This window comes from Pristis pectinata, chromosome 11 (assembly GCF_009764475.1).
Source record: "Pristis pectinata isolate sPriPec2 chromosome 11, sPriPec2.1.pri, whole genome shotgun sequence".
Taxonomy (NCBI): Eukaryota; Metazoa; Chordata; class Chondrichthyes; order Rhinopristiformes; family Pristidae; genus Pristis; species Pristis pectinata.
This window is the reverse complement of record NC_067415.1, coordinates 63,883,889-63,906,827: the sequence shown is the minus strand read 5'-3', so window position 1 is coordinate 63,906,827 and position 22,939 is coordinate 63,883,889. Positions and strand designations below refer to the sequence as shown.

At 40.7% G+C, this 22,939-nt stretch overlaps 1 protein-coding gene across 1 annotated transcript in view; it reads left to right on the top strand.

Moving 5' to 3' along the window:
- The window catches only part of LOC127575957 (glypican-6-like), a 785,436-nt gene that overhangs the window by 444,174 nt on the left and 318,323 nt on the right, over window positions 1-22,939 (top strand). Inside the window, 3 exon segments of the mRNA XM_052026233.1 lie at window positions 12,246-12,462; window positions 12,464-12,599; window positions 12,601-12,636. Of these exon segments, the coding sequence (XP_051882193.1) occupies window positions 12,246-12,462; window positions 12,464-12,599; window positions 12,601-12,636 (389 nt within the window).

The window sequence follows — 22,939 nt, the reverse complement described above, 5'->3', positions numbered from 1 at the left end:
AGTTTGTGGCCTTTGGCTCACTGTCAAAAACTTAATTACACAGTTTTGCAAGTCATGATGGGCCATGTAGGCCTGAGAGTGGGAGCACTGGGATCAGCATTGTGGCAAGGGGTGGGCTGGGTTGTATTTTTCACTGGGGATTAGGAATGGGAAAAAGGATTGTTAATCTCTGGGATGGGGGGATTGCCTTACGTTCTTCATCAGGAATTGGGGTTCGAGGGTATTGCATGGGGTGGCATTTATCATTAGGTCTCTAAGAGGAAGAAATTCTGCTTTGGAATCATAGGATTAGGGAGGTAGGTCACATTGAGGGTGTTGGTGGGGTCACTGTGGCAGGGTGGAGAGGAGGGGAGGCCCAGAGATGAGGACAAGATGAGAACAATTATCTTGCTGGGAAGACCACCTTGACAGAACCTCCTTGACTATCCGGTCACTGTTCCCTTGGAAGAAGGGGAATAAGGAATGACGTAGTTATGAATGGCTCTAATGCAGCACTAGATTGGGTGAAATAAAAGCAACTGCCATGAGAAAGTGCCTAAACAAATGTTACACATCATGCAAAATAATCCAGGTCACTACTGTGTTATGCTCAGGGGAACAAATGTTTTAAGTGCAAACTTGTAAAGGAAATGGCATTGGACAGTTGAATTTCCAGGTCTGCATTTACAGTTCTTTAGTAGAGTGACAGGTTTAGTTACCTATTATATTTTCATTGTACATATCATGTCACTGGATTAAATCTGTTTCACAAAGAACTAATTTAATCTATGTTATCTTCATTATTTTTTATAATTTCTCGATACTAGTACTATAAATTCTTGCCCTTAACTTGTTCCAATTAAAAGCTGAAGTAACAGAGGTACCCTTCATAAATGATATGCACAAAGAAGGCTATTGAGAGTGCTTATAATTGTTTGTGTAATATCTGAGTACTATCTATTTTAGCACATATTAATTATCAGCAATATTCAAAACATGGTACTCTTTCCTAATCTGCAGCAACAAGACTGACGGTCTAACAAATAATTTAGTCCTGTGAAAAGAGTCGTTTTTGTGGAAGACAAAATTATAGGAATGTCCTGTCCTCATATGGAAACATACTTACAGTCTGATTTGAAGTTTAGATCTGAACCAAACTCCTCCTGACTATAATAGCTGGACCTAATAAATTCATTTGAATGGGTCTGTGCTTTAACTTCAATTCAAAATACCCCTATACTCAGGGTTATGGCTCTGCTATCCTGCTAATCGACATATTCCTTTCATTAACTTGTTAACTTGCCTGTCCCATCCTCAAATTTCGGACATTTCAGAGTACAAGCAGGTCTTTTAGATCTTTAGAATTCAGTGGTTACTTTCCTTTCTCTCTGCCATCCAGCACACCCCTGGTTAAGCACTGCAGCTTAAGTGTCGAGGTGGGCAATTAATGCAAACACCTTGCTCAAAGGATTGAATGGAAGCATTTATAACCTGTATGAATAATAGTTTGTTGAGGTACAATGGAAGTCTGTGTCTGAGTTAGGAAAACCACAGAGTGGTACTACTCAGAGTATTTTGTAAGACGAGGATGGAAATTTCATTACTAACCTTTTAAAACAGCATTGTAGGTCATCCAAATGCTATTTATGAAATATGTAACATGAGTGGGAATTTCATTTGTAAGGTTTATAGAACAGCTTTGGTGAGGGTTCCCTGTGTGATGCTGTTCTGAGACTGAGACTGAGATGGTTGGTTTCAGTGTTGTGATCTCTGTTGACATATTGCAGGTTCTTGCGACAGTAAGCAGCTAGCCCAGTGGATGCAATCTTTGCATCCAGCTCTTAAAGGGGTATGTTACAATACAAACAACACACTTTCAGGTACAAGAGAGTACTGCCTCTGATTGAATAGGAATGATGGAAAGAAGGATGGGAGAGGTGGACAGGGAGGAGAGAAGCATGGGGATCTTCCAGGGCTACAACTAGGTGCTCCTAACAGTAATTTGCCTGCTTTCCTGTCTTCCTCAACATATTTGGAGGGTGGTTTCTGTAAGGATACGAGTGCAGTTTGTGAATGTCAGTATGTTGAGGAAGCCTAGAAAGTAGGCAAATTACTGTATTTGCTCACCCAGTTGTTGTGGCTAGGAGGAAGAGTAGATGAAGATGCTTGAAGATGGTTTGTTTGAGACCTTCCTAATACAACTGTGAGCAGAAATCTGTGAGATGTGCCAGAAATCAGCAGTAACCAGGAACCTACCTGAGGCATGAAAGCTGGCAATGTATGTTTTAAATATCAAGGTTTCAAAGGAAAGAAGATTAGCAAAACCTAGTTGTTTGTGAATAAAAAACTGTCACTTTTCAGAACAAACACGTTAAAATCTCACTATGGAAGAATTTTGTATGTTACACCACCATATTTTATTTGGGGGGAGTTTTATGCTGGAATAAAAATGCTTGTGCAACTGAAAATCCTGCTGAAAAATCAGGGACAAAATTCCCTGACAGGCACTGAGACATGCTGAAATGTGTGTAAAATTGCATGTCTCTGGGTTGAAGCAACTTTCCAATTGCACAGAGTAGGACTGCTGTCTCCTCCTCCCTCCAAACACCCCCTCCCTACCTTTACAATGAGCCAATAATTAAATTACTGTTGGCTCTGTAGAAGTTCTGACCAGAGATTTTTATAAAATCGCAAAAGAAATCCTTATTCTATGATGAAATTGTGGCGACCCACCTTCGACGCAAGCGAACCGGCTCTGAAGTCGGCGCGTGCGTCGGCACACAGGCCAGCCACAAAATGGCACTGGGCCGCCTTCTTCAACAGCGAGGGGAGAAAGCCCGCGTGCAGGAAGAGGTTCGGTTGGCGCACCTCTGACGTCATGGCCGCGCGTCGAGCGCGGGAACTTAACTGCTAAAAAGCCAGCGTGGCAAGATTTGAAAAGACCAGTCTCGAGTCCAACCCACCGACTACGTGTTGTTATTCCTAGCTCAGTGCGAGCCCATCGCTACAAAATATCTTTTATCTGAGACTGTAATAATCATCATTTAACTGCTGACACAACGAGACTCTTCCCTTTCTCTCCACCTCTCCATTCTGTGAGCTGAACTTTGCATGTATTCACAATTGCTGACATTGCAAATGAAGCTTGACTTCTGGTGAGTGACTGGGTAACTGTTCCTGACTGCAGTGCCTTCAGCTGCGACCCATCAACAATTTTAATGCAAGTTCCCTTTTGATCTAAAACTAAGTTTGGAATTGTGCTCCCTATCTTGAATGGTATGTAATTCTCTTTCACTCTCCCATGTGGTATCTTTATCAGCTGCTGGATAAAATCTTTAATGTTACAGGATATAATTCTGAATTATATTCCAAGAGGTCAAGCACAATTTCGGGAGATTTATCCAAAATGTGCTTTTCTGATTTCTCCACTAAATCATTTGTAATATGTGAGCGATCTTAATTAGCATTTTTTGAAATAATATTGGAGCAATGTCAAATGTATACATTGTATGTTGAGTCCAGATGTTACATGGATCAGCAGTGTAAAATATTTGATTTGATTATCACACTGCTGCTGTGCATAGCCTATGCATTACATCTTTATATGTAGGTTAAATACGTATCTATTGTGTATTTTGAGTCCATGGTTTATCTGTATTGCCAGTGCAAAATACTGGAGTTGAAGAACACTGCATACTTTTGCATAATAGCATTTAATTGATAGCTAATTGATTTGCATCATCCCAATATTAAATAATTAATAAACATACAGCTTCTAGGATGCATTGGGCCATCACCAATTTATTTCATTAGCAACATTTTAATTAAGCCAGAGGGTACATATAATTTAAGGCATGTGGCTTAATTGCCCAATGGACATTTATAATTCATTGCATTTCTAATCCATACAACATATAATCAACCAAATCAATTTCAATTGACTCGTCATATTCAATTACTAATGAAAGCATCATTCTTTCAGAAAGATTTGCACAATTTAGTTTTTAACATAACTCAATCTAAATCTGTAAGTGATACCCATCTGAAAGGCCTTTTGTTTAATCCTGTATTAGCAATCAACTTGTCATATGTCTGCCATCCAAATTAATGCTTTTTTCTGTCTAGTTTTTATATATATGAACAATAACCCTTTCTTCCTCTCTCCATTTAAAACAACAGCGTTTTAAAAACAAGCAGAATAATCAGAATCTTCAGAATATAATATGCAACTTAGAACACATTTCAAGTTGTTTTAGAGTAAAAGCTGAAATGAAACACAAACCGCTGGATACTCCCCAGCTCCACTCTGCTATGAGAGGCTTCCTGTTCTTGAAGGAACAAAAAACAAGCAAATGCTTCTCAGTTCTTGACAGTGGTTCCATATCCACAAAAGTCAATAATGTCTTTGGTCGGCATAATACATTGACAGTCTGACAACATTTTTGCTTGTTTTGAGAAAACTACATTTTTGGTCATGTATTTAGAAACATTTTCAACAGCAGTATTCAAAGTAAATTCCAACACAGTGAGAGAAGATAGATTGTATGGTGTAAGTTTTCCACTTAAAATGGTGGCATCATCAAGCTTCCCCTTTGTTTTTACCTTAGCAATGTGATCTATCTTCGCAATCTTATTTGGAAAAGAAAGCTTGAGGCTCAGATTCCCATGTTTTGGTAAAATGAAGTTTCGTTTGTGTAGCTTTGTGTCATTTTAAAAACTTGGGCGTTTTCTGTCTGAAGTCACCCTTGCAACTCTGATGTAATATGCACTTTAGTAGGAAGAATAAAAGTATAGACTATTTTCTAAATGGGGAGAAAATTCAGAATTATGAACTTGGGAGTTCAAGTTCAGAATTCTCTCAAGGTTAACTTGCAGGTTGAGTCGGTAGTAAAGAGGGCAAATGCAATGTTAGCATTCATTTCAAGAGGACCAGGATATAAAAGCAAAGATGTACTTATGAGGCTTCGGTAAAACCGCATTTGGAATATTGTGAGCAATTTTGGGCCCCGTATCCAGGGAAGGATGTGCTGGCCCTGGTGAGGGCCCAGCGGAGGTTCACAAGATTGATCCCAGAAATGAAAGGCTTCATATATGAGGAGTGTTTGATGTCTCTGGCCCTGTACTTGATGGAGTTCAGAAGGATGACGGGTGATCTCCAATGAAAACTATTGAAAGGCCTGGATAGAGTGGATGTGGAGAGGATGTTTCCAGTAGTGGGAGAGTCTAGGACCCGAGGGCACAGCCTCAGAATAAAGGGACATCCTTTTAAAACTGAGATGAGGAGGAATTTCTTCAGCCAGAAGGTGGTGAATCTGTGGAATTTGTTGCCACAGAGGGCTGTGGAGGCCAAGTCATTGGGTGTATTTAAGGCAGAGATTGATCCGTTTTTGATTGGAAGGGGGTTAAGGGTTACGGGGAGAAGGCAGGAGAATGGGTTTAAAAAAATATCAGCCATGATTGAATGGCGGAGTAGACTCGATGGGCCAAATGGCCTAATTCTGCTCCTGTACCTTATGGTGATTTCCACATTAGGATCACTGGGTTAGTGTCAGTTCCCGTGCAATGTTATTTCTGTAATATCTTGGTGAAAATTCGACCATGTTATCCTGGCAAGTAAAATACCTAACAAAATCCTGGAACTAAATGAATTCTTTCACTAAATCAACAAGCCCATATCTACAGCTGCCGATGACACTGTGATCTTCTTCCCATTTTCAGTCCTCCCCCAACCAAAATAAAGTCGACGCATTCCTTATTTCAACCTCCTCCAGACAGCAGCAGCAACAATACCGCTGAGTCCTTGATTCTCTATCCACCCACCACAGTAACAATGTCAGTGAGTCCCTGATTCCCACCCCACCCTACAGCAGCTTTGCCAATGAGTCCCTGATTTTCTCATCAACAATATTCTAGGTTTTACTTTTTGAGTGAAAAATGTACTGATATGGATTTCCACAAAACCTCAAACTTATATGTGGAATGATTGCTGAACACTTGTCAAAGCATCACATTCAATATAGCAATGACATTTTTCCCCGAGACTGAAGAAACAGCAATGCCATATTGCTAGCTGCATAATGATATTTTTCTATAGCACCCTCACTTGCTGTGTGATGGTGGGGTAGCTTTCTAAACATCATACGTTTGCTGGACAACACTAACAAGAAGGGATTAAAATTGGCTTCTAGGCTTGTATAGTAAGTACCATGTCCTCTCAATTATGGCAGTAATTGCTGCACAGTTGGAGCCCCCAGGACAGCATGGTCCAAGTTTCCCTACAATGTTACAGAGATAATGTTGCATGGGGACTGACATTAACCCCTGTGATCCTAATGTGGAAATCAGGTCTGAGTTGTATGGCAATTACTGGCGTAATTCAGAGGACAACTACCTATTTTCAATGTAAAGGACTGCTGACTTTTCAAGACCCTAAAAATATGCATGTTGCATTCTGGTAACACACTGACACACCTGTACTGAACGCTTCCCTATTACAGAGAAACAGAACTGTTCTCTTTCTAACAGCATTCTCTTTCTAATTCTGCATTAGTTACAGTAATTGAGTTGAGTCAGCTCTTCTTATTTAGACTGATCCTAGATGACAACATTTTATGGCTAGTGAATTGAATTCCCAAATGACCCCTTCACTTTGCAGAGAGTTTGTCTTGCTGTGTATAATTCTGTAAGTTTGAGCTGGCCTTTTCTACCTTGCTATTCCATGTGAGTAGCCTGGATGTGAATGCTGACAGGTTGTCTAATCATAAGAGCATCATAACTCTCAGATCCTCTCTTCAACACAAGCACACAAGCTTGGCAGCAGAGATCACTGCATGATGAAAGAATCCTGTCACATTAATTTCCTTGCCAAAAACAAACTCAATTGACTCAGCACAGATGTGGGAGTAAAACTAAGACATGTTTGTCGCAAGACAGTTGCATGCAAAATAGTGGATTTGTTTGTTTGGGGAACAGAGCAGAGATTTTATTTACATTTCTTTTTTCAGGCTAATTGAACCAAATGATTTAAAACATCAGAATCGGGAGAACTATGAGATATAACACAATGCATATTCTCTGCTTTGATGTACATGTTAATTGAATGTACATCCTTTTTAAATAATTGCTTCCAAATGTTTGTGCTTCTGATGACCTCCAACTGCATTTATACGGGTTATAATTTTTGATAATACTAAAACTGCTCATGATAATTGCTATGTTTCATGAGAATGCTAGATAATTACAGATGGAGCCTGTGTTTTCCATAGTGATTGGTTTTACGACGTGTTGCTTGATTTATGCATGTATGCACTCCATTTGCTACAGTACACTTATACATTTGGTAAGCACTGGGCAAGCTCTTAGCACTCTCAAAGGCCATTCTTCTGCACTCTTCACCTTTAGAGTGGAGGAAATAAATAGGAAGTTGGATTGGTTTGCAGGTAGGACCTCAAGAGTTGGGTTCAAACAAAGGGGAGGGCAAGGTGGGGTCACAAGAGAGAGGTGGTGGTTAGTGGTGATGTGACCCTTTAAGGTGTGGTAAGTTTTTTATCTGCAGTGTGTTGCCAGTGCTGGACTCTGTGGTATGGACATTTTAACTGTGTGAGTATCACATGCACTACAAAGGCCTGTGTGCTTGTGAGTGATCCTTGCATGTGTAAATGTAGGTCATGTAAATGACATCCAGGCAGGCTTTGCATGCCATTGTCTCCATTATGGATATCCAGGCACTTCCATAGCATTAGAGCATGGAGAACATGGAAGGAAATTTACAGAGTTTTGCAATCAATTTAGTAAGTTCCCTGTTTTCTTTTATGAAAATTTGTTCACAGATTCTTCATTCGTATGTTACATGTAAGCATTGTGCTGTGCAGTAGAAACCCAGGCCATGTTGTTTTCCATCAGAGTGAGAAACATAATTTAATTTCAGTTTTTATTATCTTCCATGAAGCTAATTCGGATCATTTGCAGATCACCCTGTGTAGTGTTTTGCCAGAGTTTCACTGTGGGGGCCTTGTTTCATTGAGTTCACACTAAAATTGAGTAAAGTCATAATCGACAACATCCGTGAAAGAATATAGCAAGATCCATGTATCCCAGCAAACATTCTGCACTGTTGGATGTAATACCAGGGAGTGGCTTATAGCTTATTTTGAAATGTTAAGGCTAAAGTCAATAAGTTCTGACATTTAGTAGACACAAGTATTTATAAAATTTACAGGGTCTCGGATGACTGTGATTGGCATGCTTAAAAATGTTATTTTTAATCAAGGATTTATACTCTTTTTGGCTTTAATACCTGTCATATTAAATTGAAATTCTGGTTAAATATACAGCAACTTTATAATAAGGCAGCAGCAATCTCCTATTTCCCCAAGGATACCACTCTCAGTTTGGATGATCTGAGCAAGAATGTATTGTTGTACTGCTGCCTTCTTCCCTAACTGCCTCAACACTCTCTGCTCCCATCCAAAGTGTTTTTCTACAGGAACTTTTCTCTGAAGACCAGGTAGGAAGATAATATTGCCACTTGTGAGAAGGATCAAAGGAACGGTACTTCAGCTGTTTATTTCAGAACAATGCTGATCTTTTTCTACAGACTGTCCTTTTCTTTTGGCACTTTTCCTATGTGTATACTCATTCAAGAACACCAAGTATAGGAATAATTAAATCACTCAGATACTTTGATAAAGTATGTCTCTGCAGAACAATTACGAAGGAAACAGGAACTTGTGGAATATGTAGCAGAAGCAGGAAAAGTTCTTGGTCAGTCGCAGAAGGAGTGAGGCATAGGTAAATATGCATGGTTTTCAAAGATGTTAGATGCATAAAAGCTGTGAATCTTGGGAAATATTTTCCCTATTTATTGACATTATATTAACAGTTATTAAAAAAACATACATATAGAAGAACACAAGTTCCCATTCTCTCAGGACAACTCTGTAATCCAGCGGCTCCTCCAGAAGAACAAGTTCATAGAAGTGAGAGATGCACCTTGGCAAATCACTGGGCTGTAGTTTCCAAATTTCTGAGAATCAATGCCCGCAGATGCCACTCTCAGGGAAGTATAGAGTCACTCTGTGCATATCTAGTCATTTTTACTTAAGACAGCAAGAAAGATGAGTCAATCTGAGGAACTTGAGGGATATGAAAAGTTCGGTTGTTCCATGTTCCTTGCTTTTTATACAAGCTTGGTAGGTGTCGCTTATCTGGTATCATTCTTGCTCCGAGTTGAAAGATTGCAGAGTAAAGTTTAATTTGCAGAGAATTGTGCATAAAATGCAAACCTATATTGAGGAAACAATGGACTGTCAGTTACATCTTTCACATTAAACCCTGTTTATTCCTTGGATAGGTGTAAAGGATTCCATGATGTTATTTTGAGGAATATTGGAGAAATTGTCTCCAGTGGCCTGGCTAATAATTTATCTCAGAATTAGCATCACTAAAACAAATTGGGCCAGAATCAGCTGTCAGTGGCAAGCCACCCACCCTCGTTATGAATATACACGGTAAGGCCAGTGTTGTGATCCAAAATGGTGAGACCTCGTGTGATTAGGGAACAGTCCTGAGCATTCAGAAATATTCATGTCCTGAGCATTCAGGAATATTCATGTCCTGAACATTCAGAAATATTCAAATTGGATGAAGCAGTTTAAAAAAAATTGTGATTATTATAAATTTTACAAAAGTAGACCAATAGCCTTTTGAAAACATTTTGGCCACCACAAAAAATAGTATGTTATCTTGCACTTATTATTGCCCCTCTCAACTGTCTTATTCCAACTGAGGACAACTCGACTGAGGTTGCTTCCTACAAACGGTGTGCCATGCCTCAGTTGACACTACTCTTGCCTCTATGTCAGAACCACATCAGAGACTTGAGCGTAAGAATCTAGACTGACACTCCATATGAGTATTACATTGTCAGAGGTGACATCTTTCTAATGAGTTGTTAAACTGAGACCAAGTTTGCTCATTTTAAGGGATGAAAAGAGCACATGGCAGATCTTTTTTCCATCTTAAGCTAAAAGTGACACAATGTCACGATTTCTCAGAAAATGATGCATTCCATGTCTGCATACAGCAAGTCATAGACAATATTAAGCCCTGGGCCAATAAATAACATTTAACATTCTCTCCAGATGAGTGCCTGACATATACCCTTGACACTCAATGGCATTGCCAAAACCGAGACCCCCACTATCAACATTTTGGAGTTCAGCACTGACCAAAAACTCCATTGAACCAGGCACAAGTACCACAGCAGGCTAGGTATCCTTTGGCAAATGATTCACCTCCATATATCCCAAGACCAAGTAGGAGCGTGATGGAATATTCTCCACCTACTTAGCTGAATGCAGCTCCAGGACTATTCAGAAGGTTGATGTCATCCAGGGAAAAGCATGTTTGATAAGCTCCCTAAAGATTCTCACTCTCTCCACTGGTGCATTGTGACTGTAGTGTTTGCCATCTACAAGTTGGGGATAGCTTTGCTTTTGCTACATGACTAAATAACATGAGAAAGCAGGGTCACCCAGGCCTCATTTTGCTGCCATTCATTTGAATTACATGGATAACAACAAGAGTTCTATAACTGGGGCATTGGAGGACACAAGCTGCCTTGCCAGCTTACCTCCCAGCACCAAAGTTTTAAAGTTTGCCTTTGAGTCCCTTCCACTGGAACAGATCTTGTTGGAAATTGATGTGAGCTAATTTCAACCTTGCTTGATGGCGTTTGTACAGTGTTAAATTATAGACTCATGGTAGTTGGGCTTTTAGAGAAACCATTCTCCTTGACAAATGTTATATTGATTATATAAATAATTGAACTGTGAATTCCTTTGTCAGTCTAGTCTGATTCTGATTATTTGAATGTTTAAAATTCATTACTTTTTATTCTGTTGTAAATTCTGAGAATAGGCCACTGCAAAAAAAAGGCACCTCATCCAAAATAGCAATACAGCAATATTCCAGGGTGTTTCAAATGTCTTCTGTCAAGGAAAAGAAACTTGCTTCTGATTGCTATGCTGGCAGTTGTTTAGTTACCTTGGTTGAGGAAATTTGATCTATTCTAACAACCTTGAACCAAGCCTGTCATTTCTTATTGATATTAACACTTTCGGTAAGTGCTGACAAGTTGGTTACCCTGAATCACTCTTATTGATTCAGGTAGAAAATGGGATTGCATCCAAACTTGTCAGCTCTCAGTAAGTTAATGGAGAACATGAGGATCAAATTAGCTTGTCTTTCCAATGTTATGAAAGTATACATGAACCAACACCCACATTCTCTCCCACCCATCTTGTGAGGCACTTCCTGCCCCAATGGTGAAAGAGTCTGTGGTTCCGTCAATAGTCACCTAAGAATCTATAGAACTGAAGTCAAAAACAAATCATCATCCTCAGTCCCATGGGAATGACTCAGAAGTGCAAGGAAGCTGGGTATAACTATCTTGATACATTTTGTCACAGGCTACATCCTCACCTTGTACATATAACAACATGAAAGGTGGCTATTTAGCCCAACAGGTCTATGCCAGATGCAAGACGAGCAATCCCATTAGTCTCATTGCCTTTCTGTTTATCTCCTGGTATCCTTGTACACTTATTCTCTCTCACATATGTTCATCAACTCTCCTTTGATTTATTTGCCACTAATCTAGACAGCATCTATATAGGTAATTTACAGCAGCCAACTAAACTACTAGCATGTCTTTGGGATTTGGAAGGAAACTGCAGTACCTTAGAAAAACCACACAGTCACAGAGAGTATGTGGTTAAGATCAAACTCAGTTCTCATCCAGACACATTGTGCTGTTTTATGCAAATGTACAAAGCACTGTCAATACACTTATCGTCTTTAACTCACATGTAGAAATTGATAATGCCAGAAGCACATTAATCAATATCAGCTACCTTGGGTTTCATTACATGCTGCTGTGCCACCACAATAACCTTCACATCATATGATTAAAACACCATCACAAGTGATTCACACCATGGATATTAAAAAAAACACTTGATGTTATCATTCACAAACAAGGCATGTACCAGAGTAAATGGATACTCTATGTGACATTGTTGAAGAGAGTTTTGAATGGGATTGTTGTTTTTAAACTGATACCCTTGAGTTTTGTTTATTGCATAAATTCAAATGTATGCATTTTCAAATAATTGATATTTCAGTATCTCAAATATTAAATATTTGATTAAGACTGCTAAATCTTTATATTAACATCTAATTCATTCTTGCTCTTATTTTTGCAGAGTTCTTCAGAGAACTCTTGGAAAATTCAGAGAAGTCACTGAATGATATGTTTATACGGACATATGGCCAATTATACATGCAGAATTCTGGAGTGTTCCAAGATCTCTTCACAGAACTAAAACGGTACTACACAGGTGGCAATGTAAACCTAGAAGAAATGCTCAATGATTTCTGGGCCCATTTACTGGAACGAATGTTCCAGCTGGTAACCCCCAATACATTTCACAGAGGACTACCTCGAATGCATCAGCAAATATACCGACCAGCTCAAGCCATTGGGAGACGTGCCTCGAAAGCTAAAAATACAGGTGACAAGGGCTTTTATTGCAGCTCGGACCTTTGTGCAGGGTTTGAACGGTTGGCAGGGAAGTTGCCAACAGAGTATCAAAGGTAAGAGATGTATTCCTCTTAATTAATATTGCACTTACCATTCACAACACCTAAGCATCAGTTGCACATTGAATGGTGCCACAAGTCTGTTTGGCAGTAATTTCAAAGTGTATACATTTAAACTGTAAGTATTCAAATACACATTTTAGTACAGATGAAGGGGAAGTAAAAGGTGGCTAGGACAGCACCAGGCTAAAGTATACTAAGATAGCACTAATTTGAAAATGTCCAAAATTACAACATGGTTCAGACCATTGAGCTCAACTAGTCCATTGGCTATGCTCCATCCTTCTGATATCACATTTATTCATCCTGTTATGATGTAACTTCTAGAAGTTAAGTGAAGATTCTGCTTAATGTAATAGATCAATAAGTATTTCTCCATCTTCACTTGACATTTTATTTAAAATAATCAATATTAAAATTTTAATGTAGAGGCTGATAGTATTGAATCATGTATTAACAGGGTAAATCAGTATATAAAAGTTAACTTGATTTAGATTGTCCTTGTCATGAAACTTCAGTATTTCACTGTTCAATATTCAGTTGCTTTATTAAACAATTCTTTGTAATTGCATTGATTAAAGTTGCTTTCCACTGTGTAAATTCCTTCCCTTAAAGAGATGGATCCTTTCCTCTTCACCTTCTGTCTGTTGAAGCCACTGTTAATCAACAATAATGCCTTTTCAATTAAAAAGGGAGAGAGACCAGGATGGCAAAAGCATTTCCTTTGGTTGACTGTTCAAACCCATGAAGGAATTCTGCAGAATTTAATGAACTTTGAATATATTTTGCTGTCAGCCCAGGGAAGATGAGAGGTCACCTAAATGACTAGGACCACAAGTATATCTTTTTGCTGGTAACATACGAAGATTATTCACCATTGTATTTTGATTTGGATGCATTTCTTTTAAGTAAAATTAGGTAACATGTTGAAATAATTCTCCCTCTAATGGCGTCTTGTCAAATGAATAATTCCTCTGAGATAAGGAATACAAACAGGAATGATGTGAAGCCTATTGTTTCTCTATATTTGGCTACTTTGTCTGCTCCAGTCTGTCTGGTATGATTCCATAGTGCTGTGGAATGATTGTTATCAAATGCTCAACAGTCCCCAGTGTACCCTTGTGGAGAGAGATTCCCTACAGTTTCAGAATGTCAACAAGCTTAGCTGGAAACTCCATGCCAATGTAAGTACAAGACAAAACGCAAAGAACAACTTATTTCTCAGCAAGTAAAACAGGCTCTTGGGACAATAATATAAAAATTGGGTCTGCTTTGAAAGAGAGAATACCATTTGGTGAGTCTAATGTGGAAACAAGGTCAGACTGTAATCCGACAAAATATATTGCCTCAGCTCTCCATTGTGGTTCACTTCCCAGATGGTTGACAAGCAGATTTTTGTGTTTCTTAAAACTTTTCTGCTATCTTCAATCCCATTTTATTTCTAATCAGAAGCCAAAGGAGTGAAACAAAATTGCAAATTGGATGTGAATTGCTTACAGTGGAAGATAAAGCCAGTGGAGTAGCATTTTAACGTATTTCAACACCTTTTTCAATTAGGCTCACAAATTATTTTTTTAAATCTCAGTGACTATATTGAAAATTGATCTGCAATAAGTCAATTTTGCTGGTAAATATTTGAGAACTGTGCTGGCCAGTTACATACATATGCTTAGTGATTTTAACTGGATTACAGTAGATAATTCTCTTCTGTAACCTTGCCTGGTGTTTAACAGATTCAAAACAAAGAATAACTTAAAATCTAGGTGGTGAGACCTGGCATGGAAAGAGTAATACAATCATATAACTGTGGAAAATGTTATGGCACAGAAAGAGGCTATTCAGCCCCTCGAATATATTACCAGTTCATGGATAGGCAATCTCTTCAATCCCATTCATCCTTTATTTCTCCATAGCCCCCAAATTATTCTCCCTCCAGTGGTTATTTACATGAAACAGCAGTTAATTAATCAAAAACATAGATAAACCTTCATTAATTTTTTAGAAGCACAAGCTTACCAAAGCTTACCATTAAACCAGAGGTGAGTGATCCCCATTCATTTAATGGGCTGCACTTTCATGTGGCAGTCATGGCCAGAATAAAGCTGAGAGGCCAGATTCAAAGTGTTTCCATCTCCTTGGTAGACAATGAACTCCAGGATGTGCTGCTGTATGCACTGCAGCTGACCAGCAGCTATGGGTCATTGGCTGGACATCAGGACATTCTATTGAGCAATACTGTACAATAAGTACAAGAATGAAAATCCATTTTCATTCTTACAATAATATTATTCCCTTTTTCATTGTACATAATTGTTTTATTTAAAAAATTTAACTTGGATAATCCATTTTAAAAACTTAAAAGTCTGCTGTTGCATCTCACTTTTTAACATTGTTCAGGATTGCACCTCCTTCCCATGGACTTGAATGTATCGATGTCGGTGCATTGTGTTGGTGTTGTGGTGCGTGTTACTACTGTTGTTGTAGAACTTTGCACTTGATATTGCTGCAGCAATTATGATTATTGTTGTTGTTGTTGCTGCTGTTCATGCCCTCTGTTTCAGGTGTAGGCCAGAGATAGATTCTGCTCTGCTTCACCTGCTGGTTCATTTCAATTACAATGCTGCATGACCTGGAGATGTCAATTTTATACCGATAACCTGGGTACTAAAATGTGAAACTTGACAAGGAATCTCCTTCTTAGTGAACAACATTTAACCCATGATTTGGGACAATACACATTCTATTCATCACTTAGCCTTAGTGTTTCAGCAAAATGTAATGAGACACAGAGAATATAAGCAAGTGGGTTTCATGCTTTATTGGTCCTGTGCATGTGATGCTTTATTGGTTATATGATCCTGGCTTACTCCAAGGTTTACAACTTCTCACATCTGTTTGCAACCAAATATTTGGATCTGTCCAAACCAGGGGTCTCTAAAGTTAACTATCAATTTATCCCATCATTCTGATTGAAATATTTTTGTCCCTCCCTTCTGTATCATGGCCTTCCTGTTAGCTTGCTTTGTAATATTGAGTTATTATTTCCACCATTTTGTCTTGTTGCCTGTAAGTTTATCCTGTTCACTCTTCAGCAGACATAAACAGCAGACATTTATTAATCCTTTGTTGAATAATTTCCAAATTATTTTAATGTTTGTTGATAATTTAGTTTCCAAGTTCCTCTTTGACTTCCCAATGATTTTTGCCTGGAAATTTGTTGGCACTGAGTAGTAAACTAGAAGGTTGCTGTGTGGTGCACAAAAACTATTTTGGCTGAGGGCCCTATCTGGCAAAATTCAATAATGCATAAGTCTCAATGCATTTGATGCTACTGAATGGTAATTGCGCAGATCCCTCATCTGCTATGTCATTGAGGTGTCAGAGGTGTGACCAGGAGTCATGGGTCAGTTGGCGGTTGGTACCAGAACCTGGGACAGATCTGATGATTATTGGTTGATTAGGAGATCAAGAATTGATTAGAGGACTGCACCCATTAAATGTTGAAGCTCTCTTGGTGCACAAGGGGACATTTTATAGTTTGCCATTTGGGAAGTTGCATCTACATCTGCATAGCTGCCTCATTGTGGGCATCATGTTGGCAAAATATCCAGTCTGCTGAAAAGGTCCTGAATGATCAGCTATTCTATATTTTATTCTAACAACATTCTATAGTTTCTAATATCCTTTGCACTAAGTTAACATAATTGCATGCTATGAAAACATCTGCAGTTTGTCAGTATGTTTCTTATGAATGTATAGAAAACATTATACAATACATGGCATTTTAATTTATACCAGGCTAATTCCTAAATTTTGGGTGTCCTCCTTGCAGTACTTGCTAAAGTTCAGCAAGTTGAACTTGGGTATTAGATTGAAGGGAGCAATGTGTAATTGGAACTTGTTCACTTGATATTACAAAACAGAATTCAGGCATAAATTTCCACCACTAAATGTAGAACATATCTGTCCTTGCAAGTAGTCTGGTTGACAATGTACTTTTATTCTATAGTCATGGAGCAACATTGAATGTGTTTATGTGGTTGATGTAGTAATCATTGTAAGCAGCAACTATTTAGAAATAGGATATGTATCTAGCCATCTGCTACACTTTGCTATGCATTCACCTCTGCACCCCTTCCAGCCTCCAAGCTGGGTGAAATTTCAATAGGCCCATACCAACGAGCTGCAATGGGGCAATGGATAGGCAGTTATAATTTGCCCAAAGACAAATGTAAAGTGATTTTTGGGCCTCTCAGTGCTAACACCCTTTGGTTGTGTTCATCACAGGTCACATCTAAATTTGAGAATTAGTAAGTTTAGGCAATCCTTATCTATTGCTGGACTTAACATATGCAATAACCAGGTGTTTAAACATCAAAGGAGTTTAAGAGACAACACAAAATAAGAAATTCTGCTTTACAAATCTAAAATTCCAATCTGAAAGTAATGGCAACAAGCTTCATTGGTAGAGTAAAATGCCTGGAAATTTCTAAGTATAGTTTTTTCAATAATCTATGTCAGAATCAATGTGAGAAAGTTAGTTGCTTATAGAGTGGAATGTAATTATAATGACTGAAAGACCAAATCACACAACTCTAAGTTTTGACCGGGCATTTATGGTTGAAAATAGTTCCTGCACCAAAAACATAACTTGTACACTGGGACCACATGGATGGACATAATTCCCACGCTTTGTTTCCTCAGAACGTTGCCTGGAAAATTAGGTCATCAGATCAGATTAATTTGTCATGTACACCAGGGTGCAATGAAATCCCTTGCTTGCATGAAGCTAATAGCATACAAGGTAATAATAAATACAACAGAATGGTGCAAAGATTGTCGTGCAAAGAGAAATGCTAAAGTGACAATAATGGAATAACTGAGAGAGGTAGAATTAAGAGTACAGGAATGTGGAGCACCACTGGGAAGGAGGTGTGAAAGAGGTGATTGGTTCAGGAGGCTGTTAGTGGGGGGAGGAAACTGGTAAGGAGGTTCGCCAGTCATTTGAGCAGATCAGAACTGCCATGTTGTCATAGCACTGGTCCTTGAGCAAGTCCCAGTCCAAAGATGGGAATCCCACACAGGCATATTCCCTCATTTACATCCTTCCCTTTGGACATTGTACGTGCTCTCACCATCACTTTTGTGTCTTCCCCCCTCGCCACTAAATTCTGATTTCTTCCCCTAATCTCTGATCAATCCCTAACTATGTCCACCACCTTTGGCTCCCCAGTTTCCCATCTGTTCACTCTACTACCCCTCAACATCTGGCTGCAGTGCCTAAGACAAAGCCCTGATCCAACCCCAGATCACGTCCCTAGCTCAGTTGCTTGCCCACTCTCCCTCATGACCTTCCAGGGCAGCTGAGTGAGTGGGAGCAGAGTGTTTTGGGCTTTGGCTCAAGGGTCTTAGGCTTAAGGGGCGTAGGCTTAAAGGGGCGAGGTGGGTGAGTAGCTGGTAGGTAAAGTTAAGGTTTACCTGTTACCTGTTACTGTTATAAACTTTTCAGTGGGATAAAACTAGGTAGGGAAAGACTTAGTTCAGATGGAGGACATGGTGGTGTGCTGCAGCTGCATGATGTGGGAGGTAGTGGACACTGCTGCGGTGCATGGTGACCACGTCTGCAGTAAGTGCTTGAGGCTGGGGGAACTTCGGCTCAGAATTGATGAGCTGGAGTTGTAGCTTCAGACACTGCCAAGCATCAGGGAGGGAGAGAGTTTACGTAGATTACTGTGCATCAGGAGAAAGTCACCCCCATTAGAGCAGGTACTTCTGGGGTCCAGGAAGTAGATAGAAGGGTGATTGTCAGGGGAGAGAAAAGCAAAAAGAAAATGAACAGCCAGACAGTGCAGAGGACCCCGGAGCTGTTCCCCTCAATACCACGTTTTCCGCTTTGGAAGCTGTTGAGGGAGAATGACCTGCAGGGATCAAGCAGCAGTAGCCAGGTCTATGGCACTGGGACCGGTCCTGCTGCTCAGAAGGGAAGGGAAGAGAAGAGGAAGGCAGTGGTGATAGGGGACTCGATAGTCAGGGAAACAGATAGGAGGTTCTGTGGAAGTGAGCATGAATCCCAGGTGGTATGTTGCCTCCCTGGTGCCAGGGTCCGGGATGTCTCTGATCGGGTCCACAGTATTCTTGAACGGGAGGGAATGCAGCCAGAGGTCGTGGTACATGTTGGTACCAATGACACAGGTAGGAAGAAGGATGAGGTCCTGAAAAGTGAGTTTAGGGAGCTAGGCAGAAGGCTGAAGAACAGGACCTCAAGGGTAGCAATCTCGGGATTGCTGCCAGTGCCACGTGATAGTGAAGGTAAGAATAGGAGGAGATGGCAGTTGAATGTGTGGCTGAGGAGTCGGTGCAGGGGCAAAGATTTAGATTTTTGGATCATTGGGATCTCTTCTGGGGAAGGTGGGACCAGTACAGAGTGGATGGGTTACACCTGAACTTGAGGGGGACCAATATCATTGCAGGCAGATTTGCTAGTGTGGTATGGGAGGGTTTAAACTAGTTTGCGAGGGGGATGGAACGAGAGGGATAGGTCAGTGGAAGAAGTCCATGGAGTAAAGTCAGATCTAACATGTAGAGAGGCTTTGAGGAAGGAGAAGCAGAGTATAGGGTATAAAAGTAGAAAGGTGGATGGGCTAAAGTACATTTACTTAAATGCAAGAAGTATCAGGAGTAAGGCTGATGAACTGAGAGCTTGGTTAAGTACATGGAACTATGATATCGTGGCTCTCGCAGAGACTTGCTGTCACCAGGCAGGAATGGATATTGAATATTCCTGGATTTCAGTGTTTTAAAAGGGATGGGGGGTGGGGGGAGAAGAGGGGGAGGGGTGGCGTTACTGGTCAGGGATACTATTACAGCTGCAGAAAGGGTGAATAATGTGGAAGGATCCTCTCTAGAGTCAGTATGGGTGGAAGTTAGGAACAAGAAAAGAGCAGTTACTCTACTGGGAGTATTCTATAGGCCCCCGGTAGCAGCAAGGATACTGAGGAGCAGATTGGGAGGCAGAATTTTGGAAAGGTGCAAGAATAACAGGGTTGTTATCATGGGAGACTTCACTTTCCAATATTGATTGGCACCTGCTTAGTACCAAAGTGTTTAGACGGGGCAGAGTTTGTTAGTTGTGTCCAGGACGGATTCCTGTTAACAGTATGTTGACAGGCCAACAAGAGGGAATGCCATATTAGATCTAGTATTAGGTAATGAATTGGGTCAGGTGACAGATCTCTCGGTGGGTGAGAGTTTTGGGGACAGTGACCACCGCTCCCTAACCTTTAGCATTGTCATGGACAAGGATAGGAGCAGAGAGGACAGGAAGATATCTAATTGGAGAAGGGCAAATTATGAGGCTATAAGGCTAGAACTTGACAGTGTAAATTGGGGTGACATTTTGAAGGGAATTATACCATGCAGATGTGGTCGTTGTTCAGGGATCTCTTGCAGGATATTAGGGATAAATTTGTCCCAGTGAGGCAGAGAAAGAATGGTAGGGTGAAGGAACCATGTGTGACAAGAGAGGTGGAACAACTAGTTAGGAAGAAGAAGGCAGCATACATAAGGTGTAAGCAGCAAGGATCAGATAGGGCTCATGAGGAATATAGGGTTGCAAGGAATGAACTTAAGAAGGGGCTGAGGAGAGCAAGAAGGGGACATGAAAAGGCTTTGGCGAGTAGGGTTAAGGAGAATCCCAAGCTTTTCTCATGTACGTGAAGAGCAGAAGGATGACGAGAGTAAAGGTAGGACTGATTAGAGACAAAGGTGGGAAGATGTGCCTGGAGGCTGTGGAAGTTGGTGAGGTTCTCAATGAATACTTCTCTTCAGTATTCACCAAAGAGAGGGGCCTTGATGACGCTGAGGTCAGTGTTGGTAAGGTTATGTTCTGGAGCATGTAGATATCAAGAGAGAGGATGTGTTGGAGCTGTTAGAAAATATTAGGACAGATTAGTCCCCGGGGCCTGACGGTATATTCCCCAGATTGCTCCGCGAGGCGAGGGAGGAGATTGCTGAACTGTTGGCTTAGGATCCTTGAGTTCTCATTGTCCATGGAATGGTATCGGAGGATTGGAAGTGTGGCAAATGTTGTCCCCTTATTCAAAAAAGGTAGTAGGGATAGTCCATGGAATTACAGACCAGTGAGCCTTACATCTGTGGTGGGCCAAGCTGTTGGAAAGGATTCTTAGAGATAGGAATCTATGGGCATTTAGAGAATCATGCACTGATTAGGGACAGCCAGCATGGCTTAGCGAAGGGAAGATCATGTCCCACAAGCCCGATAGGGTTCTTTGAGGAGGTGACCAGGAAGATTGACGAGGGTAGTGCAGTAGATGTGGTCCTACATGGATTTTAGTAAGGCATTTGACAAGGTTCCACATGTAGGCTTCTTCAGAGGGTCAGAGAGCATGGGATCCAGGGGAGCTTGGCTGTGTGGATTCAGAATTGGTTTGCTTGTAGAAAGGCAGAGGGTTGTGGTGGAGGGAGTGCATTCGGATTGGAGGGCTGTGACTAGTGGTGTCCCTCAAAGATCGGTTCTGGGAACTCTACTTTTCATGATATTTATTAATTGACTTGGATGAGGGCGTGGAAGTGTGGGTTAGCAAGTTTGCAGACGACACAAAGGTTGGTGGTGTTGTGTGTAGTGTGGAGGGCTGTCAGAGCTTGCAGAGGGATGCAGAGCTAGGCTGAGAAGTGGCAGATGGAGTTCAATCCAGAGAAGTGGGAGGTCGTACACTTTGGAAGGACAAACTCCAAGGCAGAGTCCAAGGTTAATGGCAGGATTCTAGGTAGTATGGAGGAGCAGAGGGATCCTGGAGGTTCATATCCACAGATCCCTAAAAGTTGCCTCACAGGTGGATAGGATAGTTAAGAAAGCTTATGGGATGTTAGCTTTCATAAGTCATGGGATCGAGTTTAAGAGCTGCGAGGTAATGATGCAGCTCTACAAAACTCCTGGTTAGACCACACTTGGAGTACTGTGTCCAGTTCTGGTTGCCTAATTATAGGAAGGATGTGGAAGCGGTGGAAAGAGTGCAGAGGAGATTTACCAGGATGCTGCCTGGATTGGAGAGTATGGATTATGAGGAGAGGCTAAAGGAGCTAGGGCTTTACTCTTTGGAGACAAGGACGATGAGAGGAGACTTGATAGAGGTATACAAAATATTAAGAGGAATAGATAGAGTAGACAGCCAGCGCCTCTTTCCCAGGGCACCAATGCTCATTACAAGAGGGCATGGCTTTAAAGTAGTGGGTGAGAAGTTTAAAGGAGATACCAGAGGGAGGTTTTTCGCCCCAGATGCATTCACCCAGGTGCATGGAATGCGCTGCCTGAGGTGGTGGTGGAGGCAGATACATTGGTCAAGTTCAAGAGATTGCTAGATAAGCATATGGAGGAATTTAAGATAGAGGGATTTGTGGGAGGAAGGGGTTAGATAGTCTTAGTTTGTGGTTTAAAGGTCGGCACAACATGGTGGGTCGAAGGGCCTGTATTGTGCTGTATTTTTCTCTGGTTTCTAATTAGACACGGCCCTGGTCACAGACCTTCTTATCTTCTGAAATGGCACAATATGGAATAAAGCCACTGATTAACACCCAGTGCCTTGGTCCTTGGGTCTTCGGCCTTGGTGAAGTTTTGTTGTAGTAGTTTTTGAGCAACAAAGTGACACAGCTAGTAGTGCAGCCGCTTCACAGTACCAGAGGCCTGAGTTCAGTCCCAACCTTGAGTGCTATCTATGTGGAGTTTTGCTCATTTTCCCTGTGCTCCAGTTTCCTCCTATATAAGATAAGTTATCTTTATTAGTCACATGTACATCGAAACACACAGCGAAATACATCTTTTGTGTGGAGTGTTCTGGGGGCAGCCGGCAAGTGCCGCCACATTTCTGGTGCCAACATAGCATTCCCACAACTTTCTAACTCGTACATCTTTGGAATGTGGGAGGAAACAGGAGGACCCAGCGGAAACCCATGCAGACATGGGGAGAACATACAAACTCCTTACAGCAGCTGGAATTGAACCCTGGGTCGCTGGCACTGTAGTGGTGTTACGCTAACCACTACACTACTGCACCTGCCTCCATATCCCAAAGACATGTGAGAAATAGAAACATGGGGGAATTAATGAGAATCTGGAGAGAATAAAAAATGGATTAATGAGGGATTAGTGTTTAACGGGTGTTTAATGATCAGCATGAATTTGGTGGGTGTAAGGGTCTGCTTCCATGCTATATCTCTCTATGACTCCATGACTAATCATTAGCTCACCCACAATAATCAGTTTCTAGGCCAGTGTAAAATG